At 49.1% G+C, this 24939-nt stretch overlaps 3 protein-coding genes across 12 annotated transcripts; 1 reads left to right on the top strand and 2 right to left on the bottom strand.

Annotated features, from left to right (window-relative positions):
- Nucleotides 1-272: 272 nt before the first annotated feature.
- SYCE1L (synaptonemal complex central element protein 1 like) lies at nucleotides 273-14093 on the bottom strand. Of its 2 annotated transcripts, XM_055299629.2 has the most exons (11): nucleotides 14004-14093; nucleotides 7112-7171; nucleotides 5031-5090; nucleotides 4761-4835; nucleotides 4156-4203; nucleotides 3829-3883; nucleotides 2003-2066; nucleotides 1080-1149; nucleotides 910-997; nucleotides 633-705; nucleotides 273-421 (listed from the first exon to the last, which is right to left on the bottom strand). In XM_055299629.2, the coding sequence occupies exons 1-11, from the start codon at nucleotides 14062-14064 to the stop codon at nucleotides 347-349; spliced, it is 729 nt and encodes a 242-aa protein (XP_055155604.1). In that variant the 5' UTR covers nucleotides 14065-14093; the 3' UTR covers nucleotides 273-346. The 2 variants fall into 2 exon arrangements, with proteins under 2 accessions (XP_055155604.1, XP_055155605.1); XM_055299630.2 differs by lacking the exons at nucleotides 4156-4203; nucleotides 4761-4835.
- On the bottom strand, nucleotides 11220-22851 carry MON1B (MON1 homolog B, secretory trafficking associated). Of its 9 annotated transcripts, none has more exons than XM_063612438.1 (6): nucleotides 22531-22851; nucleotides 21845-22002; nucleotides 19704-20030; nucleotides 18324-19143; nucleotides 17796-17943; nucleotides 11220-15409 (listed from the first exon to the last, which is right to left on the bottom strand). In XM_063612438.1, the coding sequence occupies exons 2-6, from the start codon at nucleotides 21990-21992 to the stop codon at nucleotides 15209-15211; spliced, it is 1644 nt and encodes a 547-aa protein (XP_063468508.1). In that variant the 5' UTR covers nucleotides 21993-22002; nucleotides 22531-22851; the 3' UTR covers nucleotides 11220-15208. The 9 variants fall into 9 exon arrangements, with proteins under 9 accessions (XP_063468508.1, XP_055155601.1, XP_063468507.1 ...); XM_055299626.2 differs by having other exon boundaries at nucleotides 19692-20030; nucleotides 22531-22654; XM_063612437.1 differs by having other exon boundaries at nucleotides 22250-22555.
- Nucleotides 22406-24341, top strand: LOC134731777 (uncharacterized). Its single transcript, XM_063612595.1, has 3 exons — nucleotides 22406-22436; nucleotides 22552-22950; nucleotides 23774-24341. The coding sequence occupies exons 1-3, from the start codon at nucleotides 22406-22408 to the stop codon at nucleotides 24133-24135; spliced, it is 792 nt and encodes a 263-aa protein (XP_063468665.1). The 3' UTR covers nucleotides 24136-24341.
- Nucleotides 24342-24939: the final 598 nt, after the last annotated feature.

Genomic DNA, 24939 nt, shown 5'->3' with positions numbered 1-24939 from the left:
GGAGACGCACAGGCCCCGATGACCGGAAAGGGTTAACACCTGCCCTCTAGCCCCTGTTGACAACATAGATGGTTGGGGAACTCGAGATGAGGCCGTGGGGCGGGGGATACTGACACCCACTTACTCTCTCTGAGCTTAGGAGCATTTACCGAGCCTCCGTCCGGCGCCCTGGGCTCGACTGGTGGGCGGGGTCCGGCAGAGGCCCCGCCTCGAGATCCCAGGACGCCCCTCCCCGCTCCACCGTGTAGCACAGACTCCGGGGAGAACGCGAGTATGGTCAGAAATCACTGCCTTTATTTCTTGGCAGGTCTCGAGGGAGGGTCGGGACCAGGCGGGTCCTGCTGGCCTAGAGGGCGTCAGGGGCAGCCACCGGCGGCTCCGGATCCTCCTCGTCGCGGGAGCGGGGGAGCTCAGGTCCCGCCTGCCGGGGGCGGGGTGAGGGCTGCGGACCAGGTTCCCGCGCTCCTCGCGTCCGCCCGTGTCTGCCCTAGGCCTCCACCGCGGCTTCCTCTGTCCCCGGGGCCGCCCTGCTCCCCACAGACCCCACTCTCAGGGGCCGCTCCCAGGACCCGCGCCCGCTCTCTGCTGACTCGGTCTCTGCCCGCCCCGCCTCCCTTCCCCGGGCTCCCTACCTCTCCCTCGCCGGCCCCGACCTCGGGGGCGCTCTGGACCTGCTCCCCGAGTATCTCCAACTCTGCCTTAAGCCTGCAGAGAAGGGGCCGAGGAGACAGGAGGAAGAGAGCGAGCGTCCAGGGGACGAGGAGGAAGCCACCGAGACGCGGAGACTCGACGACGCCGAGGGAGGCACAGGCCGAGGAAGGGGCAGGCGGGGGCGGAGCGGGGGACCTGGGCCGGTTCCCCTCCGCCCTGCCCCTCCCCTCCTCGCCCTCGCCTCCCTTCCCCTCTTACCTGTCATTCACCGCCCTGGCGCCCTCGACCACAGGCGGCGAGCGCAGCCGCGGCTCCACCTCCCGCAGCTTGGCGCGCACCAGCCTCCCTGCGGGTGGGCGGGCGTCAGGGGCAGGGCCGAGGACCGGGCACATCCCCCTCCCCCCGCCCACCTGGCGCGGGAGGCTCACTCTCCGAGAGCAGCTGCTCCTTGCTCCTCTCCAGGGCACGGATCTCCCGGGCCAGTCGCTGCTCCAGCATCTGCGAAGACAAAGAGGAGTCCCCGTTTGGCCGTCCTCTTGGCTACACGGCCCGCCCCTCCCCATTTGTGCTTCTCGCGAAGTCTTCACCTACATTAGGTCATTCATTCATTCAACCATTTATTAACTCAATGTGCAGTTTCTGCTGTGGCTGGAGACCCACCCACCTCCCCCCAAACGCTCTCCATGTCTCCAGGCACCTCTCAAACTTGAACTCTTCCCACTCTCCTCATCCTCCACTCCCCAATCTGTGGCTCCTCAAAGGTTTCAGGCACCGTCCAGCCCCAGGGCCTTCCTTCTGCACCCAGATACCTGCACAGCTTCTTCCCTCACTTCCTTTACCTCTGCGTTGTGATGTCACTTGCTTAGAGGCCTTCCCACTGAAGTTCCACGATCTAGCCACTAACTTTCTTGGTGCCTCCACTGTCCCCAACCAGCTTGGGACAGCAAAGACGTGGCCTCTTTGATCTGCTACCCTCTCTCCCTGCCTCAAATGCTGACCGGTGCAACCACTGACATGAGCTGAATGAAGGAATGACCTGACCATGGCTTTCTCTGGGCTGCCATTTGCCACTGCAAGGTGAACATACACTAGGTGAGCAGGGGGAAAGCAGGATCACAATGGTACTGCACCCGTCTGGGCAGGTGATGCTGGGTGTGGCACTGGGGCATGGTGAGACGTAAGTGGACTTTAGATAAAAGCTGAGGGACTGAATAGGTGGGCAAGAGGAAGCAAGGAATCAAGGACTATCCCGCAGCACTGGGCCTGGGCAGGGGTGGACTCTGGGCCAGTCAGTGGGACACTAAAGCCAGGGGAGGAGTGGCTTTGGTTGCAGGCAATGATAATGGCTCACGTGGAATTCCCAGAGGTCCTTGTGCTGGCCCATCAGATCCTCCAGCTGACCTTTGACATCCAACCTGGAGGCCAACACCCAGGAATGAGAGAACACATTCTAGGCCTGACACCCTGACGGGGGCTCCTCATGCACAGGCCTTCAGATCTTGCCCATGCTCCCTCTGCTGGGAGCCCCTTCATGGGTTTTATCCTCTAAGCTTTGGCTCCCGTAGCACCTCTTCCAACAAACTCTCCCTGATGCAAGCCCTGTTCCCACTTTCTACACAGTGGCCTGCCAGGCCCCAGGCTTGGGAGTTACCCCAGATTCCTCTGTTTGGAACTCTGAAACCTGAGAGTTAAGGACAAAAATTTGTTCCATGCACTCTTGCAACATGTGCTTCCTGGGAAGGGAAAGACAACCCTCAGTCATATTCTCTGAATGACCCATCATTCACTCCAGCAGGAGTGGGAGTTGGGATGTCTGTTCAGAGCATTCACCTTTCTCTTTTCTCCTGTTGAATGAGAACCTTCATGGGCCTCTGTTGAGAACACTACCCTGTCCATCCTGTCCCCCATGGAATGAACTCTGTGGTCCCAAGAAAGCTTTATGAGGCATGTGGTAATTGGGCACCACAGATTCTATAACATCCTGGCTTGAAGCCTGATCTGTTACTTCACGGTGACCCTGGGCAAGTTACTTAACCTCTCTGGGTCTCAGTTTCCTCATATGTAAAATGGTGGTAGTGGTGGGAGGGTGACATTAGCCTTTAACTCCTATAATTGTCATTGTGAGGATTAGGTACATAAATGAGTATAAATGCTCATCAGACAGTGTGAGTAGTGTGGTTAAGTGTACACATATTAGCTAATGTCAGGTTTCCCCATGCAATTAAAATCATGGTGCACCAGGATGTAAGACCTCTGGTAACAGGAATGTGCTAAGTAAAGGTTCATAGGATGCCAGGTGTGGTAGCTCATGCCTGTAATCCCAGCACTTTGGGAGGCCAAGGCAGGCAGGATCACCTGAGGTCGAGAGTTCGAGACCAGCCTGACCAACATGGAGAAACCCCGTCTCTACTAAAAATACAAAATTAGCCAGGTGTGATGGCGCATGCCTGTAATCCCAGCTACTCGGGAGGATGAAGAGATGGATGGATACATGGCTGGATAGACAGTTGACTGGATGTGTGAGTTGCTGGCTGGAGAAATGATAGCTGATTAGAGAAATGATGACTAGAGGAATAATGGCTGGATAGAGAAAGAAAGGATTGCTAGAGGGAAGGATAGATGTCTGGATGGATGGTTGGCTAAGTGAATATATGATGGGAAGGATAGAGAGAGGATGAATGCATGATTAGATGGATGAAGATTGTTAGGTGGAAGGTTGGAGATAAAACAACCATCTGGCTGGATGACATGGTTGGATATTTGGATAGATGGATGAACAGATGAATGACTGAGTAGGTGAATGGCTAGATGGGTGGGTAGGCGAATGGGTGGGCAAGTGGATGACTGCGGCTTAAAATAAGCAGACAAATAAGCAAGTGAATGGATATCAAGAGCTGGATAGCCAACAGAAAAAGACTGAGGCTAACACCAATGGATGGAATATATTTGATAAAGAAATTAGTAACAAATAGTTAAATGAGTAAATTAATCTTAACACGGTCATTTAATATCAGCGATAACCAAGGAAGTTTTTTGTCTGGCTGCTCTGTTTTATACAAAGGTAAAATGAGGCTTCCGTGTCCAAGATTCATTTCCATGGCTCTTGCTCCCTCCTTTTTCCGCTGGGAGCAAGAGCTATGGAAATGAATGGGGAAGAGCTGAGGCAGGGCCTCTTACCTGTGAGCCTCACTTTCCTTCTCTTGGCAGTGCATCCGGAGGATCCTCAGTTCCTCTGTGGGGAAGGAACCAAGGGGACACTTTGAGAGGTCTTGGGGAGTCAGGGTTGGCCAGAGGTAATGGGCCCCACATCAGGTCAGGCATTGGAGGGCACTGTGAGGACTTGGGTGTTTACTCCCAGTGAGGTAGCAATCCAGGGAGAGATCTGTGCAAAGAGGGAAGCACCCTGCCTTAGGTTTCAGTGGGATTCCTCTGGCTGCTCTGAGGAGTATGGACTATTGTGGGGTGGAAGAGTAGAATAAGGAAGACACAGCGACTGGTAAATACCTTGCTTTTTGCTCAAGACCTCCTCTAGGTGCACTTTCTCTCCATTCACTGGAAAACACAATGACACTTTCTGCCTCCAGGCACCCCACTGTCATCCCCAGTGCAACTTCATATAAGGGGAAAGCCACACAGAAGGTACAGTACAGCCCTAGGAGAGGTGAGGTATCTTCTTGTCACCCTTGCAACCATCTTCCACAAGGACCATCCTGATCCAGCTTCTCCCCCTCTATGCCCACATTCCTTGTAAACGTTGAAGGGGTGAAGACCCTGAAGAATGTACAAGATTTACACTGAGGAGAGAGATGGCTATAAAGAAATACACATACAATGTCAGGTGGACATAAAGGCTCTTAAGAAACAAATCAGCCATGGGCATAAGAATGACCAAGAGAGGGCGGGATTCTATTCTTAGATGAGAGCATCAAGATAGGCCTATCAGGCTAAAATTTGAGCTGAGAGCTGAAAGATGACATGAGACAGTGAGAGGCAACACAGATTATGTGAGCTAAGAGCACTGTAGGCCAGGGAACAGCCTGTGCAAAGGCTCTGAGGTATGCACAGGAACATCCTCAGTGTTGATGGGTCTCTCTTTTGGCCCCACTTACAGGAGTCTAATTCCCTATGCAGGGCCTCCCAGAGAGGGTGGGTCTCTCTCAGTTCCTCAGTGGATTTCTTCTTTGCTGGGACAAGAAGGGAAGAAGACACAGTGTGAGTGTAGTCCCTAGCCTTGCCGTTCTCTCACAAATATGACATTGCAAATTCATCTTCAAACAACCCTAGAGGGGTCTAGATTTTATAGATGAGGAGGTGGATTTATTATAAATCCAGTCCCTTCCTGCTCACCCCCGCTGGCCAGTCTAGGTCCCCAAGTTTACCTTGCTGAAGCTCGTTAATCCGGCTAATCAGGTCCTCTATCTGTGGCTCCAGGCTTCCCTCTGAAGAAAGAGAGGAAGAAAGACTGAGCCCGAGAAGACTGATGTCTGGCTGTCCAAGGCAGACGGAGAAGCACCGTGTCTGCTGCTATCAATTAACAGGCATTTATTGAGCACCTGCTGTGTGTTGAGCTCTGCCAGGGCCCCTTGAAGGGCTTGCATTCTGGGTTGGTAAGATGGACATTGAGCAAAGTTAAATAAATCAATTCAGGTGGCAGTAACTGCTGTGAAGAGGAATAAAGTGAGGCAAAGTGTTGAAGAGCAAAAGGGTAAAAGGCGTGTCTGGAGATAAGGAAAGGCCCCAGATGAGAAGACGGAAGTAGGTCCTGCAGTTCTGTAGGGGTAAAGAGTGTGGAGGGGGGACCCATTCCAGGCAGAGTGCAACAAGGCAGAGGGAACAAGTGCAAATTCCCTGTAGTGTGGCAGGAGCGGGTGAGGCATGTGTCCAAAGTAACAGGAGGGGCTGGTGTGGCTCAGGTCTAATGAGCAAGTGGAGTAGCAGAAGGTAAGGTGGGGGAAGTGGGAAGTGATATCACTAGGGCCTCTTGGGCCATTGTGGAAGCCTTTAGATGTAACTCTGAGTGTGGTGTGAGCCAATGGAGATGTCCCATCTGCCCTGCCCTGTCAAAAGCCAGGCAGGAAGGGTTGTCACCCTGTCAGTCTGGGCTCTGGTACTGGCCTCATCTGAGAAATGGGGAAACCCTGCTTTTACACTGCTTGTGGCAGCTTGCAAGTTTCCCAGTGACAGGGTGATCACTATCCCTTTAGGGAGTCACCTCTAACTCCTCATAGCCCCTGTTTCAGTGCTCTGTATGCAGAAGACTTCCTTCTCATCCCTCTCTGGCTTCAAGGTTGCCAACACGGAACTGGGGAAAAAGCTGCCCAACCCTTGCCAGGTCTCACTGCTGACCCCTCAGACACTCTGGGGTTCATAAACTCAGACCATGGATTTTCCAAGGTCACCAACTCCAGCTTCTGTGATTTCCAGGAGAGTGGGTGCTCTCCACAGTGCTGATTATGACTGACAAAAAACTCTGGGGGTCTTTTTTTTTTTTTTTTTTTTGAGACAGAGTCTTGCTCTGTCCCCCAGGCTGGAGTGCAGTGGCGCGATCTCGACTCACTGCAAGCTCCGCCTCCCGGGTTCACGCCATTCTCCTGCCTCAGCCTCTCCGAGTAGCTGGTACTACAGGCGCCTGCCACCACGCCCGGCTAATTTTTTTTTTTTGTATTTTTAGTACAGACGGGGTTTCACCATGTTAGCCAGGATGGTCTCGATCTCCTGACCTGTGATCCTCCCACCTCGGCCTCCCAAAGTGCTGGGATTACAGGCTTGAGCCATCGTGCCTGGCCGTGGGGATCTTTGTTTTACTGGAAATGATCAGTTTGGGTCACTGCATTTCTGGCCCTGCAATTTCTCTCCGTAATTTTACCGCAGGCAGCAGTCTCAGTGCACTTCTCCTGCAGGAAGCCACAGAATGGGAGAGGGGGAGGCTGCTGCTTTTGTTTGGAATAGACTGACGTGATGGTATTTTAAGATGAGAATGGGCTGGGGGTCTAACCTCTGGCCAGCACTGCCTCAGTTCTGATGTAGACACTGGGTGCACACTGGTTCCCAGATTTCCCGCAAAAAGCAAAGCAAGGTACAAAGCCAACTGCATTGCCATTTGTATGTAAAAAGGGAGGACAAAAATATATATATCCATAAATGCATTTTTTAAAAATTTCTGGAAAGATACTTAAGAATTGACAAACAATAGCTGCTTGCCCGTGAGTCAGGGAAATGGATGACTGGTGTGTGGAGGAGGGAGTAGGGAGGGTGGGGGAACTGGTTTTTCCATTCCTTTAAACTTCTTGAATTTTGAACTGTGGGACTGTATTCTTGATTCAAAGAATTAAATTGTATAAGAGGGAGAAAGTGCAATGGGATAATTTCCTGAGGTTGTAAGTTGAGGGGGCTAAATTTGTACCATGTCTTTCTGACTTGAAACCCCAGGCTGAGGCTCAGAAACAAAGAGACGCATGACCTTTCTGCAGCTTTATCACCATTGCCAGCAATTCTTCAGTCTTCAAAGACTCGGCTTGCCCTGTAGAAAGGAAAATCAAAATTACAGGACACAGCGAGAGTGAGAGGGGAGAGAGAAGGGAGGTAGGAAGTCCCAGTGGGCTCTGCAGACACCCGTGGGCTAGGGCTAAGGATGGGATGAGGGACAGGTTTCCATCCGAAGGAGGGCCCCCATCTCCTGCCCTTGAGGTTTATAGTGTGTGCTAGATAAATCAAGACCCCTAAGGGTCAGATTCTCCCTGAGGGGTTAAAAGACACCACCACAAACATCCCCTTAATGAAACTCAGGGGTGAGAGAAGGGAATGCATGTTTGCTGATGCTGCTGTTCAAGATCATTATGAAGTTCTAACCAGAACAACAGGGCACGAAGATTTCATATGAATTTCTTCGAAATAATTATAGCTCATAATTTATAAATTCTTAATGAACGGATAGATCTAGGTAACAGTTACTAATGGCTACTAACATCAAAAAAAGACAGCTGGATATTATGAGCCACTCTCTTTTTCTTTTTATACCCTGCAGCTCCAGATCAAAGGATTTTTATTTTTATTTTTAATATAGAGAGTTTATTTCAGCCAAGTTTGAGGACTGCAGCTCAGGATGCAGTTACAAACTGCCTTGGGGAGTGCTCCCTATGAGCCTCTAGATGGAGGAACACAACACGGCGGATGAAGGATTTTTGCCCCAAAAACCCCCACCAAGAACAAAAAAGCCTGATGGAATCTCATCAGGTTTCCACATCTAAATACGAATTCAGAGGAAATAAAAAGGGTAGGAAAACACATTAAATGACACGACTGGGGATGTGCTCAACATCAATGTGGACTGTGGGAAACTGCACAGGAAAACCTGGCTTCTTCCACAAATAAGTTGTAAAGAAGAAAATGAGGGAGAGGGAAAATCCTACAGATTAAAAAAGACTTGAGTCATATATCAATCAATTAAATGAACAGACCTTATTTGAACCCTGATTCACCACATCTTTCACCATATATACTTCCATGTATATATGTATGTATACATATATATATATTTATTTACTTCTGTGTATATTTTAACAGGAGCCTGTGTTACTTCTAAAATTCAAACAAGAAAAACCACAGGAAAATATTAACATTAAAGTCTTGAAATCAGTGGTAAAAGTCAAATCTCAGTGACCTACGCCTCTCTAAGGAAAATTGAACAGAGAAGATGAAAGGCAGATCACAAAACATGATAGCCAAAAAGTTAATGAAGAAATGCTTACCCACAATCGTATACAGTGAAAATTCCCTCTCCCTCAGATTTTAAGTTCTCCAATTCTCCTCCCCAGAGGCCTCTAGCATTACAAGCTACATGTAGATACTTGGAGATAATTCAATGTATATACAAACATACCTCCCACATTTTTTTTTCTTTTTTTTTGAGATGGAGTCTCGCTCTGTCACCCAGGCTGGAGTGCAGTGGCACGATCTCAGCTCACTGCAACCTCTGCCCCCCAGGTTCAAGCAATTCTCCTGCCTCAGCCTCCTGAGTACCTGGGACTAAAGGCGCACGCCGCCACACCGGGCTAATTTTTTGTATTTTAGTAGAGACGGGGTTTTACTGTGTTCCCCAGGCTGGTCTGCAACTCCTGAGCTCAGGCAACCCTCCCACCTTGGCCTCCCAAAGTGCTAGGATTACAGGCGTGAGCCACCGTAGCCGGCCATATCCCACATTTTCTATATAAGTGGTAGCATGTTGTACATGATGCACCCCATCATGTATTTTTCATTTGACAATGTACACCAGTGATCTTTTTATTCTTTTTAGTGGCTGCATGGCATTCCACTGTGTGGATATACCGTAATTTCAAAGCAATATCCTATTGAGGATATTTAAGCTGTTTACCTTATTTTGCTGTTACAAAGAATGCCACAATGATCATCTGCCTTTGTGTTATCAGGCTGCCATAACAAAGTACCACAAACTGGGTCTTCCCTCTGTCTGTGTCTTCACCTGCCACTCTCATATCTTTATGTGTCTATATTTCCCTCTACTTATAAGGACACCAGCCATTGAATTATGGCCCTGTCTAATCCAGTGTGACCTCATCTTAACTAATTATAACTGCAAAGACCCTACTTCCAAATAAGTCACATTTCTGAAGTTCTGGTGGACATGAATTTTGGAGTGACACAATTTAACCTAGTATAATAATAATAATACTATAATAATAATCCTTGTACATTATTCTTTGTGCTTGCATTAGAGTATATCTACTGGGTACACATAGAGTACTACCTAGATGCTACCTGGTGGATCAAAGGGAATGTATATTACGAAATTTGGCTGATAGGAAATTGCTTTTCACCTGTCTCAGGCCCAAAAAGTGTGATTTTCTTACCAGGCAAGTATGTTTTTAATCTTTATTTTTTTTTGCCAACTGGACAGGCAAAAACTGTTTCATTTCAAACTTTCTGATGAATAAATACCAAAACCTTATTCATTTCCTCTTGATCAGAAATTCCACTCCTAGGAATGTGTCTTAAGGACATAATTAAGAATGGTGGGCGAGATGTTGTTTCACTGCTTATAATTTTAAACTTGGAAGTAACGGCCGGGCGCAGTGGCTCACGCCTCTAATCCCAGCACTTTGGGAGGCTGAGGCGGGTGGATCACCTGAGGTCAGGAGTTCGAGACCAGCTTGGCCAATGTGGCAAAACCTCGACTCTACTAAAATTACAAAAATTAGCTGGACATGTTGATGCGCGCCTGTAATCCCAGCTACTCGGGAGGCTGAGGCAGGAGGAGAATCGCTTGAACCTTGGGGATGGAGGTTGCAGTGAGCCGAGATGGTTGGCACCACTACACTCCAGCCTGGGCAACAAGAGCAAAACTCCATCTCAAAAAAAAAAAGGAAGTAACTTGAAGATACCTTAGGGGATTAATTACAGCATATTTGTAGGATGAAATTCTTTGCAGCCATTAAAATCCATGTTGTAAATCAGGGTTTTATTAACCTGAGCTTATTAGATTTTTTTTTTAAATATTTGGTGGTATGTTTACTTTCTTTATGTCTTTTTGTTTGCCCTGAAATCCTTTATAAATTAGTATGTATTATTTTAATTTGCATTTTAATTTTTAAATTACATAATAAACACATGTAGAATAACTTACACAATAAACAAGTGTGGAAGAATAAAATAAAAAGGAAAAGTCTCCCCTCACCAGCAGCCCCTTCTCCAACTTGCTCCCCTTCCCAGAAGTAACCACTGCCAGCAGTTCGGTGACAACACTTGGTCTTTTAGTAAAATACATTTCATGTATTGCTCTAATTTTTACTTTCTTACTCAAGTAAAGTTCTAAGAAAATTCAAACAAAGAAGTGACATTAACAATGACATTTTCTCTTCTCTCCTTAATCCTAAATCTCACTGCTTCCCTGATACAATCACTGTGAACAAGCTGGCATGTCCTCTCCTGAGATTTTTTTAATTTCAAAAATATTCTTAATATTTTGGAAATAAGACAAAAAGTAAAGCTACTTTAATAACAAGGGGAGGTGTTTGTGATTGTTTTATTTTTAATACCTTATTATGAGAACTTTCAAATGCACAAGAGAGTAGAGAGAATATTATGATTAACTCTGATATGCTCATTGCCCAGATCTGACAATCATTAATATTCACCCTATTTCTTTCAGCTATGTTTTTCCAGTGTTGAATTATTTTTAAGCAAGCCCCAGGCTTCTTGACATTTTATTCCCAGATACTTCATTAGGAGTCTTAACTACTTAAGGACATTCTCTTAGATGACCCCAATCCTATAATCACAACTGACAAGATTAATACTCATCAGGTAATATCTCCCAATACCCAGGCTATGCATTAATTTCCCGATTGTCTCCACATCTTTTTTATGGCTGGCATTTGCAACCATTTCTGCAAAAGCTCCATCTGTGTTTTTCCCCTCTCTGCTTTCTAGTGCTAGTCATGAAATAAGGCCAAGAGTGGGTAATAAGTAAATCTTTTAAATAATCCAACTAACATTTTTGACACAGACACGCAAAGTCCATTACAAAAGAAAACGGCCAGCACAGTAAGAGCACCCTTTTAAACATTTTATTTTGAAATAATTTCAGATGTACACAAAAGTTGTAAAAATAGGCCACAGTGCTCCCATTTTGCCCTTATATCAGATTCCCCATTTGAGAGTGATTCTGAACAATAAGTTGCAGACATCTTGGCCCATTACTCCTTACTTTTCCAGTGTCTATTTCTTATATACAAAGGGAATCTACCAGGTAACCACAGTACAACAATCAAAACCTGGATGTTAATACTGATCCAATATGAACATAGGATCCTCAGTTGCCATTCAAAATTTTGCCTCTTCTCCCTTATATTTTAAAATTATATATGACTACTTACATTTTTCTAAAAGAAAAATAGAACAATAAATCACAAAAATGCCTCTACCTCTGCACTACTCCCAAAATCCAAATCCCTTGTCCAGAGTTATCACTTAGGCCTTTACCATTCAGACACTTTTTCTGTGCAACATACACAGGGCTATACCCCCCTCCATTTTTGTTTCAATCCCAACTGGCTTGTCTCTAATATAAATAAGATCTCTTTTGGAGCTCCTTGTGTGTCAATAATAATCCTATCAGCTTATAATTGAATTTTAATACACTTAAATTAGAATTTTTTTTCTGCCTCTTAAAAGAAAACCCACCACAGAGACACTCCACAGCATGCACACACAAACCTAGACTTAGCCATTTCTGTCACTATTTCTTGTGTTGTGCCTACATCAACACTCCAGTGACCATTCCTGGTCCATACACTTACGTATTCTCCTTTGATTACATAGCATGGTCACTGCAGAAGTGGAAGAGCATTTTAGATGCTAAAAATACTCTGCCAAACTGCCTCTAGCAAAGTCTTTACTTTGAGTCAGCTCTCTTCCCTGAGGCAGGAAAAGTCCTCTTTCTCTACAAGGTCGTCAATACCAGATACTATTCTTCCCTTTATAAAGCCAATTTGATGGGCTAGAAACGGCAACTTCATACATCCTTCAGTTTTTCCTTTGCTGGTGAAGTTAGTCATAACTTAAATTTTGAGGAATTTGAAAGATTGATACTAAAATATTCTTTAAATTGCAGTGGCAGCTGCATTACACAGTTAATAAATGAGATCTATTTGCATCCGTGTTATTTCCATCTGTCTTTTGTTGAATGCTGGCACTTAGTATGTGCCTCTAATCTAAAAGAGTTCTCTGCTCTTGAAGTTATTTCATTAGTCACACATTAAAAAATTACTGAGCACTTACTTTACACCAAGCAGGCATTGTTTTAGGTGCAGGGGAGCGAGAGGTAAACAGTCTCTGTTCTCATGGAGCTCACATCCTAGGTCAGGCAATAAGCAATAATCATTACTGTGATGTCTGTATGGGTAGGTCTGGCAGGATGCAGTCTAATGTGTTTATTAATACAGTGGTTTAAAGAGTGTGCAGAAAGGAGTGTTCGAGACAGATAAAAGTGGGGCAGAAAGGTGACAACAGTTAAAGCATACTGATGGGTACACATGGGCTTTGTTTAAAGCTATTTTCTCTACGTTGGTACACTTTGAATATTTCTATAACAAGAAAAATGCTAGTGGCATACAAATGCATTACTGCCTTGGGAGATTTTTTTTTTGTTTTCTGTTTTTTTTTTTGCTTACTCTGTCGTCCTCACTGGAGTGCAGTGGCGCAATGTCAGCTCATTGTAACCTCTGCCTCCCGGGTTCAAGCAATTCTCCTGCCTCAGCCTCCTCAGTAGCTGGGACTACAGGCGCCTGCCACCACACCCAGACAATTTTTGTATTTTTAGTAGAGACGAGGTTTCACCATGCTGGCCAGGCTGGTCTCAAACTCCTGACCTGAGGTGACCCACCCGCCTTGGCCTTCCAAAGTGCTGGGATTACAGGCATAAGCCACCAAGCCCGGCCAAGGGAGAATTTTTTCTTTTGAGATGGAGTCTCACTCTGTCACCCAGGCTGGAGTGCAGTGACATGATCTCGGCTCAGTGCAACCTCCACCTCCTGGGTTCAAGCGATTCTCCTGCCTCAGCTTCCGGAGCAGGTGCGATTACAGGCCCACAACACCACACCCGGCTAATTAGTATATATATATATATATACACACACACACACACACACATACATAAATACATGTATATATAGTTTTTTAGTAGAGACAGGGTTTCACCATGTTGGTCAGGCTGGCCTCGAACTCCTGACCTTGTGATCCGCCCACCTCGGCCTTCCAAAGTGCTGGGATTACAGGCGTGAGCCTCTGTGCCCGGCCTGGGATTTTTTTTCTTTTGGATGGAATACAATTTCCAGTAGTGTCTAGGCCGACACCCCTCCACCCTCCTTTGCCTGTCATTCAAGTCAATACCCTGGAGAAAAGAGGCTGTGGGGGAGGCCATGTTCGATTAGGAGGTTTAAGAGTCCATCAAAGTGTCATATGTGTTAGGTGTGAAATGGCGACACTGGGAATTACTGTTAATAAGGGGTGGCTGCAGCACGGTGATTTTTACGAGAACATCCACACCGCCCCACTTTTGTTTGAAGACTTTCGTACTGAACTACGTGTTGTTTACGTTCAACAACGTATACGCTAGAGTTGACAAAAGTTAATCTCGGTGATAAGAATATGCCTGTTAATTTATCTCCACTCTGCTGAATGGTTAAAAATTGTTTTTCTTCAATAACAAAAGGCTTAACGTTTTATTAAAAAAAAATTAGAGTATCATTATTTCATTATTGTAATGGGATGAATCCTCCTCCCTCCTTTCTGCCCTGGTTGGAGAGAAGGGAGTGCAGCCCACTTGCCCTCACTACCTTCAGCCTCCTTGGCGGCTTCCGGCGCCTCCACACTCAGAGGTTTCAGCTTCCCCGCCATTTTCCAACGCGGGGCCTGCGCGCAAGCCTTGCTTGACGACTGGTTAAAAAAGAAACCACGTGAGGGTGAAAGGCTTTTCGGCGCGCATGCGTGCAGCCCGCGGTTACGCCAGCGGTTGAATCGCGAGTCAGCACTGGGCAGGCGCGAACACACAGCGGCCCTGACTGTCAGCACGCATGCTACAACCTTGAGGCTGTAACTCCACAAACAAGGGCAGAACTAGAGTAATGGCTGGTTGGGGAGTGAGGGTAGTGTGCACACATACAAAACCCTAGGGAGGTCTCTCCTGCTTTAGGCCGCTTGTCTTGTGCAGGTTGTCAAAGTCTGGGACAGACGTGCATGTGCTATGTGGTGGTACACAATAGTTTGACTCTGTTTTCGTTTACACATCTTCATCAGAGTTCATGAGAGAGGGTTACTTATTTCTGTTTCACAGATGAGTAAAATGCGGCTTAGAAGCCAAGTGCATTTCCTATGTAAAAATGCTGGATTTCAGCCACTGTGTGCAGTCAGGTGCTGTGTCCTGGGTTCCACAGGTGGACACTGGAGGCCACCTTCTCATTAATGTTAGCAGCAGCCAGCATTGAGGGGGGATCATTTCTGGAAGGGTAAAGATGAAGAAAAGTACAAGAAGGGCAAAGGAATATCCTTGTGGGTCTTTTAGGGCTTTTATGTAGTTTTTTTCTTTAAAATACCCTCAGGCCAGTTCCAAGCATAGCCTGGCTCTGAAGTGCCAATTCCAGCACCCCTGTGGGCCACCCTAGAGACCAGATTTAAGGCCAGATCTGGACATTCAGGGCTGAGATTCAACTGAGGAGGCAGACCCCTGAAGCAAGTTTGGAGGGGACAGTCCCTGACAGAGGCTAGAGCATCATCCAAGTGGAGGAGATGAGACAGAGGGAAGGGAGAGGGAGGCTTAAAGATTTTCCCAGAGGGGAAGGTGCATGACCGGGTGGGGAAAGCAGCCTGCTCGTCTGGCAGCTGCCACCATCTCTCTCGTCGGCGGGCCCTCAGATCTTGCCCCATTGCTTAGGGAAGACAATGACTGGCCACGGACACACCCCGACCCACATTTCCAGGGTGGACAGAAGGTAAAAAACAAAGGTGATTGCTCCCAGCACTGCCTGGTCTGGGAGCTCCACTATCAGAGTCCAGTGAACAAGCCATTATGGGCCGCTTGGTCCGTAGAGGCGGCTGGTGGTGTGGAGTACTTGGGTGGGTAACGAATGAAGAGCCGGTCCTCCTCTTTCTTCACCCAGCGCAGGAGTTTGGTCACTACCAAGATTGCACCTGCCTTGGTCACCAGAGGGCTGAGGCAGGTATAGAGCTCGAATTTGGAGGTCACCTGGGGGTTTGGGAGGATACAGAGTCAGATGGGCCAGAGCTGGCTATGGATAATCCTGCCTACCCCAATGCAGCTACATGTCTGCCTCCTGCAACCTGGAACCTGTACCTGGCAGCACCTCCTACCGGGTGCTCCTAGATACTGGGCTAAGGTAGGTAAGCTGATACTGTGCAATTAATGAGCCAAGGGTCAGGTGGACCTAGTGGCTTCAACTGGGTGATGCTAGTTGTGTGTGTGGGTACTCTCTAGACCTGTTTGCTCATCTGGGGACTGGGGAAAACAGTAACAATGTTTAATATCCTCTCAGTAACCTATTGTGTACAAGGTCCTGCTCTAAGCTCATACAACTATGTTTTCATCATCTACAGCCAGGGAATAATATAAAAGGGAACTCAATTTATGCCTCATACCACATGGAGAGGCCTGACCCCACGCCTTTCCTGTGCCACCTCCCAGAACTCTCCCCTTCACTCCCTCTGCTCCGGGCACTCTACCCTTTCCTTGCTATTCCTCAAACATAGCCAGGCTCAGTCCCACCTCACAGCATATCAGTCCTTTCCCTCTGCCAGTGTACTCTTCCTCCTAATATCCATGTAGCTCAATACCTCCCTACTCCACTCAGGTGCCATCTGCTCAGGGAGGCCACCCTGATCACTTGGTTTAAAATTCTGCTCCTAACGTATCTTTTTTTGTTGTTGTTTGTTTGTTTGTTTTGACACAGAGTCTCAATCTGTTGCCCAGGCTGGAGTGCAGTGGCACGTTCAAGCGATTCTCCTGCCTCAGCCTCCCGAGTAGCTGGGATTACAAGCGCATGCTGCCACACCTGGCTAATTTTTTTTATTTTTAGTAGAGATGGGGTTTCACCCTGTTGGCCAGGCTGGTCTCGAACTCCTGACCCTGTGACCTGCCCCCGCCCCCCCCACTCCCCCACCCTAGCCTCGGCCTCCCAAAGTGCTGGGATTATAGGTGTGAGCCACCATGCCTGGCCCATATCTTGGTTTTTAAATTCCAATCTCTACTAAAAGGTACAAGGGCTCCATGGAAAAATGGCTGAGTTGAGGACTGGAATAGAGAACGTCAAGTAAGATGTGCTCACATAGTGAAAGGGACGTGTCAGAGACACAGGGATCAGCCTGCCTAAATCAGGGTACCCACTGGCTAAATCAGAGGCAATTTGAACACCAAAATAAATGCTAGAGAAGGATTTTAGCTCACTGAATTAAAGAAAAATCCATGAGACAATATTGATAGAAAATTAAAAATTCAATAAATAGAAGAAGGAAAAGTTATTCCTTTTTTTTTTTTGAAATGGAGTCTTACTCTGTTGCCCAGGCTGGAGTGCAGTGGCACAATCTCAGGTCACTGCAACCTTTGCCTGCCAGGTTCAAGTGATTCTCCTGTCTCGGCCTCGTGAATAGCTGGGACTACAGGTGGGCACCACCACACCCAGCTAATTTTTGTATTTTTAGTAGAGATGGGGTTTCGCCATGTTAGCCAAGCTGGTCTTGAACTCCTGACCTCAAGTGATCAGCCTGCCTCAGCCTCCCAAAGTGCTGGGATTACAGGCGTGAGCCATCACGTCCGGCCCCATGTTATTCTTTATCGTAAAATCCTAGCCAATAAATGTAGAAAGAATGATGGAGTTAGGAAAACCACCATCTAGCCAGGCGTGGTTTTCACTACGCCCTTTATAACTCTTTATAAATAGAAAAACTCTTTATATTGTTTTTGCAACTTCTTTCTAAGTCTAAAGTTATTTGAAAATGAAAGTTAAAAAAATTAAAAATTTTTTTTACTAAGCAATGCCTGATCCACCGCAGTCATGCAATAAATTAATAAATATGCACTACATGGCAGGTGCCATTTCTGATGAGGTCCCCTTCACTGGCCTCCCTTAGTAGCTGACCTTTAGGAAACGCATAGGAAGTGAGGGCTGGAGCCCAGAGGAGACCCAAGGGAAGGGTACCCCAGGTGGAGGGCACAGCAAGTGTCTGTAGTGTCTGCAGAGGGCTGGGGACTCATAGAGTCACAATGAGCTGATGACGAATGGGGTGCCTCCAGACACATGGATTGGGCTACTGGGGAATCGGCAGGCACAGCAATGGTGGTTAATGGGGTCTCTGGAAAGTCAAAGACACTGTCCTGGTTGCTAATTGGGGAGAAGCACACAGGAGGATGAGGCTGATGTCGGATTAGAGACACGGTCATTAGTTATCATGGGCTTCAAGGATGTGTGTGTAAAGTCAGGGACAGTGTCACAGGCAAGGCACAGCTCAGCCAGAGGCCTGCTGTGTTTGGTGGAGGCACTATGGCTGGAGGGGATACAATATAAGGAAAGGAGGCTTGAAGTGAGGAATTAATTCACTCAGAGCCCTGCCCAACTTACCCAGGCCAGCAGCGTCTCCTTCTCAGCCACGTGGTAAATGAGGCGCAGGGGTCGGGAGGTGCTGTGGAGACGAGCATGCAGGCGGTGGTACAGGTCCGACAGCCGCTGCCGCTCCTCCTCTCTGCTGTAGGGGGCCTCTAGCTCAGGGCTGCCAAGATGGAGGGAGGTGGGGGGCAAGGTTAGTCCAGGGCCTTCTTGGCCGGCCCATTTCCTCCCTCAGTCTAGAGATTTCAATTACATGAGGGAGCTGAGCCTCTCCCATGAGACTTGAGGATTCTCAGGGGTTGGAGGCTGACCTTCCCTCATCAGACTAGGGGATTCCCTGAGTACTAGGGCCCTGCTCTCCACCAGAAGAAGGGGATTCCTTTAGGTCTGTGGCTGATGCTTCATCATCAAACAGAGACTTGTTCTCTTCCCTCTTTCTTAAGCATGGCCGGTTATCTCTCCTGAGTCACATCCCTGAGATGCTGAACTTCCTGGTTTGACAGGCCTTCCCACCCAGCCAGTTGCCTTAGGGTCAGGGCCTACCTGGTAAACTGGGGCAGTTGGCGGTGGTGGTCAGGGATGTCCAGCGGCTTATACAAGAAGTGCCGGAGGCCTGGCGCCCCCACAGCCTGCACGCTGTAGGCAGGAGCACTGGTTGATGAGGCATTAGAGAAGCTGGCAGCCTCCCCAAGGGCACGCATGGCACCGAGGGCATGCATCCCATCTTCGACCAGGCGCCGGCAGGCGGCCATGGCATGGAAGGCTTCACGTTGGGTGCCAAGCAGCAGCAGACAGACGGGCATAGCATCCAGGCGGGCCACGTAGGCATAGAAAAAACCATCAGGGTTGAAGCGGGGCAGGCACACGGGTGCCCAAGCCTCACCCGCCGCAAAGGCTGGTGCACCCACCCAGTCGAGCAGCAACTGCAGGTCAGCTGGGTCCAGCCGGCACTCAGCCAGCACATTCCGCTCCTGGGCTGCTGTTATCAGTCGACCGCCTACTGCCAGCACTGACAGCGCCAGGCCAGGCGCCGTGCAACGTCGGAGGAGTGCACCCAGTGCGTCTCTCAGCGGGCGGGCAAGGGGCACACAGCGCACGGCACCCAGGAGCAGGGCTCCTGGGTCCTGCTCCACACTGTCCAGAAGTCGGTCCAGTGTGCGCTCTGAGCCAGCCAGCAGGCGGCGGAGGTCATAGTTCTGCTTGTGTGCGAAGATGCGGGCGACACTTGCACGTGTAAGTGTGCTCACGATCTGTGCGTGTACAGCTAGCAGCTCCCCCCGCAGCTGGGCTGCTGACTGAGAAGTCCGTGACATGGCCACGAGCAACAGTGGGCCCTGTTGTAGGAACACCAGCTTGTGGTCCTCTGGGGAAGGAAGGGGTAAGAAGGGTGGGTAAAGCTGGATCAGGAATGACCAGAGGGAGACAGTGGGGCTCTTCCGCCCTCTCCTACCATACACACACTGGGCCCAAGTCCACATGCTTACTCTGTGGGCACCCGGACTGGGGTAAGGACGAGCTGGAGGAATCTGGACATTTGCAGAGACATGATGGGATGGACAAAGGAACAGGTAGGTTAGATACAAAGCACAGAGCAGGGGCAGGCGGGGAGAGATGGTGCAAAGGCTGACACAGAGCCAGAAAGACACAGCTCAGCCACACAGCCCCCACAGTCATCCTCTCAGGCGACACAGAAGTATCCACCTAGTCACTTAGACCCCAGCAAGTCAATCATTCAGAAACCAGCAGACCCGACAGAGATGAACCCCCCATCTCCCGCCACTGACGGTTAGAGCCCTGGCTGACCATCCACACACAGGGACCCAACCCTGGCTGGCTGGATAGTGCCTGAGGCAGACAGACCTACCCGTGCCAGCCATATTCCCAGTCACTGTCCCCCATTCTGCCTCCCACCTGTTTGCTCACCAGCGTAGATGGCGCGGATGGCATCTCCTGCACTCTGCACAAAGGACACCAGGGCGGTCATTACACCCATGGTAGCCGACAGCGCCTCCACACTACCGTACCGCGAGTAGATGGGCTTGCCAGCCTCACTCAGCACAAACACATGCTTCCGCTGGCTGCGCCACTCCTCATCACTGGGGTCCCCGCCCTGGCCTCCAGAGCTACTCTCAGGGCTACGTGTGGGACTATTCTCAGGGGCTGCAGGACTCCAGAGCTGACAGGTGCTTGACGGGGCCTCTGACTGGGGCGGTGGTGATGGGCTGGGTGGCTGGTTCTTGTCCTTGGATCCTGAAAGGGAGCCCCTGGTGGGTCATCTGCATGTGAACTCCTAACTAACCCCACATCCCCAAGGACCCACCAAATATCTACTAGCCCCTCTATGACCCCTGCATGCTGACGCAGAACTCCAAGTATCTCCTATGCCCCTCAATGACCAATGACTGCCCTAGGACCCTGCAATGATCTCCACTAACATTTAGGTTCCAGTGATCTCCCTAAAACCCTAATAAACCAACATATTCTCATTGTTATTCCACTGGACCTGCTATGTTCCTAAAGACCAATTACTTTCCTTTCAATAACTGTCATTCCAAAGTCTTCAAAGCACCCCATTGACTCTGGCTGACGATTATTCATCTTCAATGATCCCCCATTAACTCCTCTGACCCCTATTTTTTCTCCTGATATCTGCTCACCCAATGGCCACCATTAACATCTATTAATATCTTAAGTGTTTGAATGCCCCAACCCCCGCAACTACCCTATCAGTGATGCCCTCTGATACCTGATGACCCCTACTAACTCTCCTGGTCACCCATTTATATTCTTGGTAATGTCCACTATTTCTCCCAATGACTGTCGTTAATATCCACTAACACCCAGATATTTAGGACTCCCCTAATCCACTATTCACTCCCACTGTGGTTCACAAACACCCCAATGACCCCACATTAACAATCATTAACACCTGGTTTTTCAATGACCCTCCATGACTGCTCCGATCCACAATTTATTCTACTCCATGTCCACTCCCCCCACCCCCAGCAATGACCATCATTAACCTCCACTAACACTCAGTACTTCAGAGACCTTCACTGACTCCCCGGACCACCTTCAATCTCATTGATAGCCACTCCCTTCCCTACAGTAACTATCATAATATCCACTAACATACAAGACTTTAATGACTTCCACTGCCCCTAACCATGACCATCATTAACATTCACTAAAACCCACAACTTCAATGGCCCCTACTGACACATCCATTTATTCCCATTGATTTCCATTCATCCCCCAATGACAACCATTATTATCCATGTGCAACTATGTCTCAATAATTTTCCCATAAAATCCCAATAATTGCATATTCTGTCATTGACATTCACTGACACTCTCATGTCCCCAAATATCATTACTCCCTCCTAATAACTGCTCTTACCTGCTATTAATTCCCAAGTCCTCAACCTCCCCACCCACATTTATTCTCAGTGAGGTCCACTGATCCTTCCCAATGACTCCATTTACATCCACTAATTCCAAAGTGATCAATGGTACAGACTTCTCAGTGACTTCCATTAAATCCCAAATGAACAACTTTACACATCCACTAACATTTGGTTCCTTAAAGACTTCCCCAACAGCCTACCAGTGACTTCAATGATGTAAATACTCTGAGTGACCATCGAACTCCACTGATTCCCCTTCCCACTTCTATTATTTAATAAATAACATCCTACTCCTCAAGAACACTAACTTCTCAACAGTCCTCCTTGGCGTCTATTGACTTTCTTCAGCACATTCTTTGACTTAAACATTCTAAATCCTCAGTGACCCTCTTTGGTCCTAACAGCCCCCTTTTTGATTCCTCAATGACCTAAATTCATACCAAACCCCCAGTGAACATCCGTTGACACCCAATGACTTCCTCAATGGTGTAAACTACACCATGTGTCCACAGTGACCTCCTCCTGTCCCGGCTGTGGTTTAAGCCACTTCTCTCGAGTCCCAAAAGACTCCCTACTGGTCACCCACTGACCCTTCCCCCGTCCAACAATGACAACCCCTAGGGATTCCTTTTAAGACCCCACTAAGTGGAGTCATACCTGTTTCCTCCAGGCCCTCGTCTTCGGGATCCGGCAGGACCGCGTGAGCCCCTCTACCTTCTCTAGTTTCCTCACTGGGGAACTGCGTGTCCTCCAAGTCCTCCGCGCCCCCGGGGGCCGGGGCAGCAGTGTCTCCTCCGGCCTCCATCTGCACATCCCTGAGGGGGAGGGGAATCGAGGGTGACGGGCGGTGAAGGAAACTTCTGAAAAGCCTTTATAGAGTCAGGCCCCCCTTGGACACACTCCTACTGCTCGTTTCCCCACGGATTTCAATATGACGAGACATTCAAAATCATGCCCAAGTAAGTGCCCCCTCCACACTTTCCGAAAAGAGACTCTACTGGGCCTCAGAAATAGAGATATACAAACACCTGTTTTAACCCCGAATCTCAATTGGCCGGATACCATTACTTCCCCGTAGCGGCGGTGGCATCACACTTCCGGGTGCGGCCGGGGAGGTGCCACACTTCCGGGTGCGACACCTCCCAGAAGACACTTCTGGTTGCGGAGCTTTATTGGCTCCTCGCTCCCGCCGCCTACGGGTATCCCCTCATAGTTGAGATGGCGCGGGCCACTTCCGGATCTACGTCAGGTCTGTTCGGGAGCTCAATGAGACCTCTCTGCACTCCTTTCAACGGATCTGGCTACGGCTGCTAACCCGGGAGTGCGAGGCCCACTTCGCTTACCGGTGGTTGTTGGCGTGAGAGGGGCGCGGCTCGCTCTAGCCAATCCTGGAGTAAACAGGGCGCGACCGCCTTCTTTCTGGGCCAATCGAGATAAGCCGCCTCATTTCCCCGCTGTCTACTCCCCCCGCCAAACCCTAACCAATACCGTGCGTTGTGTTGCGTTTGCACCCGCCTATCCATTGATTGACGTCTCCCTTGACCCAATCGAAGGCTCGAGCCTATTCCTAGTTTCACAAGAGGACTTTTGCAGCCTAAGTCCCAGTGGATACCTGTGCTGGACCCACAAACGGGCTCTCCCAGAACTGAGGCAACTCCACTTTCTCTTATCACTTAGCCCTGCCAAGAAAGTCAAGGGAGGGGAGAGGCGCGAATGCTTAACGGGCAGTCGCCGCTTCCAATCAGCGTGCCGCGCCAAGTCTGGTCAGTCTATAGGACTCGGATCCTAAAGTAAGAGGCAGGTCTCGCAGAAGGAGGAAGTATTCGTTGGTCTCTCCGTGTTTACCCAAAGGGCTAGGCGGCCTTTGGAAAAGAGGTAGCGTGAGCCACGGACATCCTCGTGACGCCTGGCTAGGGGGTTGCGAAGGCAAAGCTCAGGCTGATTTGGATTTGTCCAGACCCACAAAAAGCCCGGCTGACCTCACTTGAGTGGACAGCGTCAGCGGGCAGAACCGTGCAGAGGAAAGCCCAGGCCCACCGGTGGTGCGTGTGTGGGCGCGGCCAAGAGGCCGCGGAGTCCTGATTGGCCGAAAACAAGGCCGCGCCGATCTCCGCGCGACGCCCTTGGCTAGCGCTACGGCCCCTGCAGCTGCGGTCCGTCCCCTGTAAGGTCTACTGTTCCCTGGAAAGTGGAGCGCAGCGGCTGTATAGGATCGTACGCGGGTGTTGTCAGCAGCCGCAGCCTGCAAGCTGCCAGGGGAAGGAAGGCGGTCCTAGCTGACAATTTTAGCCTGAGGGCGAACGCGGGTGTAGACGCTCCTGGTCTAGACTGCCCATCTCCTTTGCTCTAGGGGTCTCTGACTCTGTCTCTTCCTGCGACTCTCTGAGCCTGTCTCGAGTTATCTGCCTGCGCCCCTGTCTCTTCCTGTATTTGTGTCTCTGAATGTGCAAATGAACACCTTTACACGTCCACATGCGCTCTCCTTCCTCATCTCCCTACCTCCGCCTCTTTCTCTAGGTCTTGGTCTCTCGGTCGTTCTTTAGCTTACTCGCCGGCATTTCACTTACTTCCCGCTCTCTCTCTCAGGGCTGAACAGAGGCGCCCCAGGGGCCCTCGAGGGCCTATCGGATCCCGCAGCTCCGTCCCCTGCCGGGTTCCCACGTCTACCTGCAGCTGGGGGAAGAACTCCGCCAGCCCAGGGCAGGGGCGGGCACTCACTTGGACCAGGATCCGCCCGACATCCCTGGTCCGCCAGGCGAACGGGTCTTCACTTCCTGGGATCAGTTTGGGAAAAGGCCTGGGGGCCCTGCCACGGGCGAGTGTGGGAACCCAGGGTTCGAATTCCCGCCCCGACGTTGCTTCCGGACCGAAAGCCCCCTGAACGCCTTACCCCAAGTGCCCTGGGCCTCGGTTTCTCCACCAGTGAAACAGTGATGGGAATCGCTTGACGTGAAGTGAGTGGAGGTGCTGGCACACTTCGAGTGATTGCTAAGTGGAAGCCTTTGGTACTAGTTAGGATAATTATTTTAATTACAGTATAGTTAGGGTAATGAATTCCAAATGCCAATGTAGCATCATGTGCCTTATATACAACAGATCATCGATAATAAATATTAAATTTATATAACAGAAATAGATAAATTTATGTGCATACAAAATATATTTATCTAGTACATTTAGAAGTACATAATATATAATAAACATGTAAAAAAGTACAATAAAATAACATAAGCAAACTTATTTATTAATCTCGCTGTGTTACCCAGGCTGGAGTGCAGTAGTGAGATGTTGTTGACTCATTGCAGCCTCCGCCTCCCGGGTTCAAGCAAGTCTCCTGCCTCAGCCTCTGGAGTGGCTGGGATTACAGGTGCCCGCCACCACGTCCGGCTAATTTTTTTATTTTCAATAGACATGGGGTTTCGCCATGTTGGCTAGGCTGGTCTTGAACTCCTGACCTCAGGTGATCCACCCGCCTCAGCTTCCCAAAGTGCTGGGATTACAGGCGTGAACCACCATGCCCAGCCCAGGGCTACACACTTTAAACAACCAGATCTCGCAATAACTCCCTCAGTCACTGTCACCAAGAGGATGGTGCTAAACTATTCATGAAGGATTCACCCCCAAGATCCGATCAACTCCCACAAAACCCCACCTTCAATAATGGGGATTACCATTCGACATGAGATTTTGGTGGGAACACAGATCCAAACCTTATCAGGGGAGTAGAGGAATAGTCACGACTTCATCTAGCT

This window comes from Symphalangus syndactylus, chromosome 11, assembly GCF_028878055.3.
Source record: "Symphalangus syndactylus isolate Jambi chromosome 11, NHGRI_mSymSyn1-v2.1_pri, whole genome shotgun sequence".
Lineage (NCBI taxonomy): Eukaryota > Metazoa > Chordata > Mammalia > Primates > Hylobatidae > Symphalangus > Symphalangus syndactylus.
The sequence above is the reverse complement of the archived record's forward strand: the minus strand, read 5'-3'. Positions and strand labels throughout refer to the sequence as shown.

What these genes read in the sequence shown, in the direction of transcription:
- SYCE1L (XM_055299629.2), bottom strand. Translation starts at nt 14,064, where the DNA reads ATGGCGGGGAAGCTGAAACCTCTGAGTGTGGAGGCGCCGGAAGCCGCC. An exon ending in GGTGATAAAGCTGCAGAAAG is followed by an intron (nt 5,091 to 7,111) that starts GTCATGCGTCTC and finishes CTCTTTCTTCAG; the next exon opens with AGGGAAGCCTGGAGCCACAG. An exon ending in GCATAGGGAATTAGACTCCT is followed by an intron (nt 4,204 to 4,760) that starts GTAAGTGGGGCC and finishes TGTGTTTTCCAG; the next exon opens with TGAATGGAGAGAAAGTGCAC.
- MON1B (XM_055299626.2), bottom strand. Translation starts at nt 21,992, where the DNA reads ATGGAGGCCGGAGGAGACACTGCTGCCCCGGCCCCCGGGGGCGCGGAG. An exon ending in CGAGGGCCTGGAGGAAACAG is followed by an intron (nt 20,031 to 21,844) that starts GTATGACTCCAC and finishes GCTCCCTTTCAG; the next exon opens with GATCCAAGGACAAGAACCAG. An exon ending in AGGAGACGCTGCTGGCCTGG is followed by an intron (nt 15,410 to 17,795) that starts GTAAGTTGGGCA and finishes CCAAACCCCCAG; the next exon opens with GTGACCTCCAAATTCGAGCT.
- LOC134731777 (XM_063612595.1), top strand. Translation starts at nt 22,406, where the DNA reads ATGGCGCGGGCCACTTCCGGATCTACGTCAG. An exon ending in CACTTCCGGATCTACGTCAG is followed by an intron (nt 22,437 to 22,551) that starts GTCTGTTCGGGA and finishes TTGGCGTGAGAG; the next exon opens with GGGCGCGGCTCGCTCTAGCC. An exon ending in AGCGTGCCGCGCCAAGTCTG is followed by an intron (nt 22,951 to 23,773) that starts GTCAGTCTATAG and finishes TCTCTCTCTCAG; the next exon opens with GGCTGAACAGAGGCGCCCCA.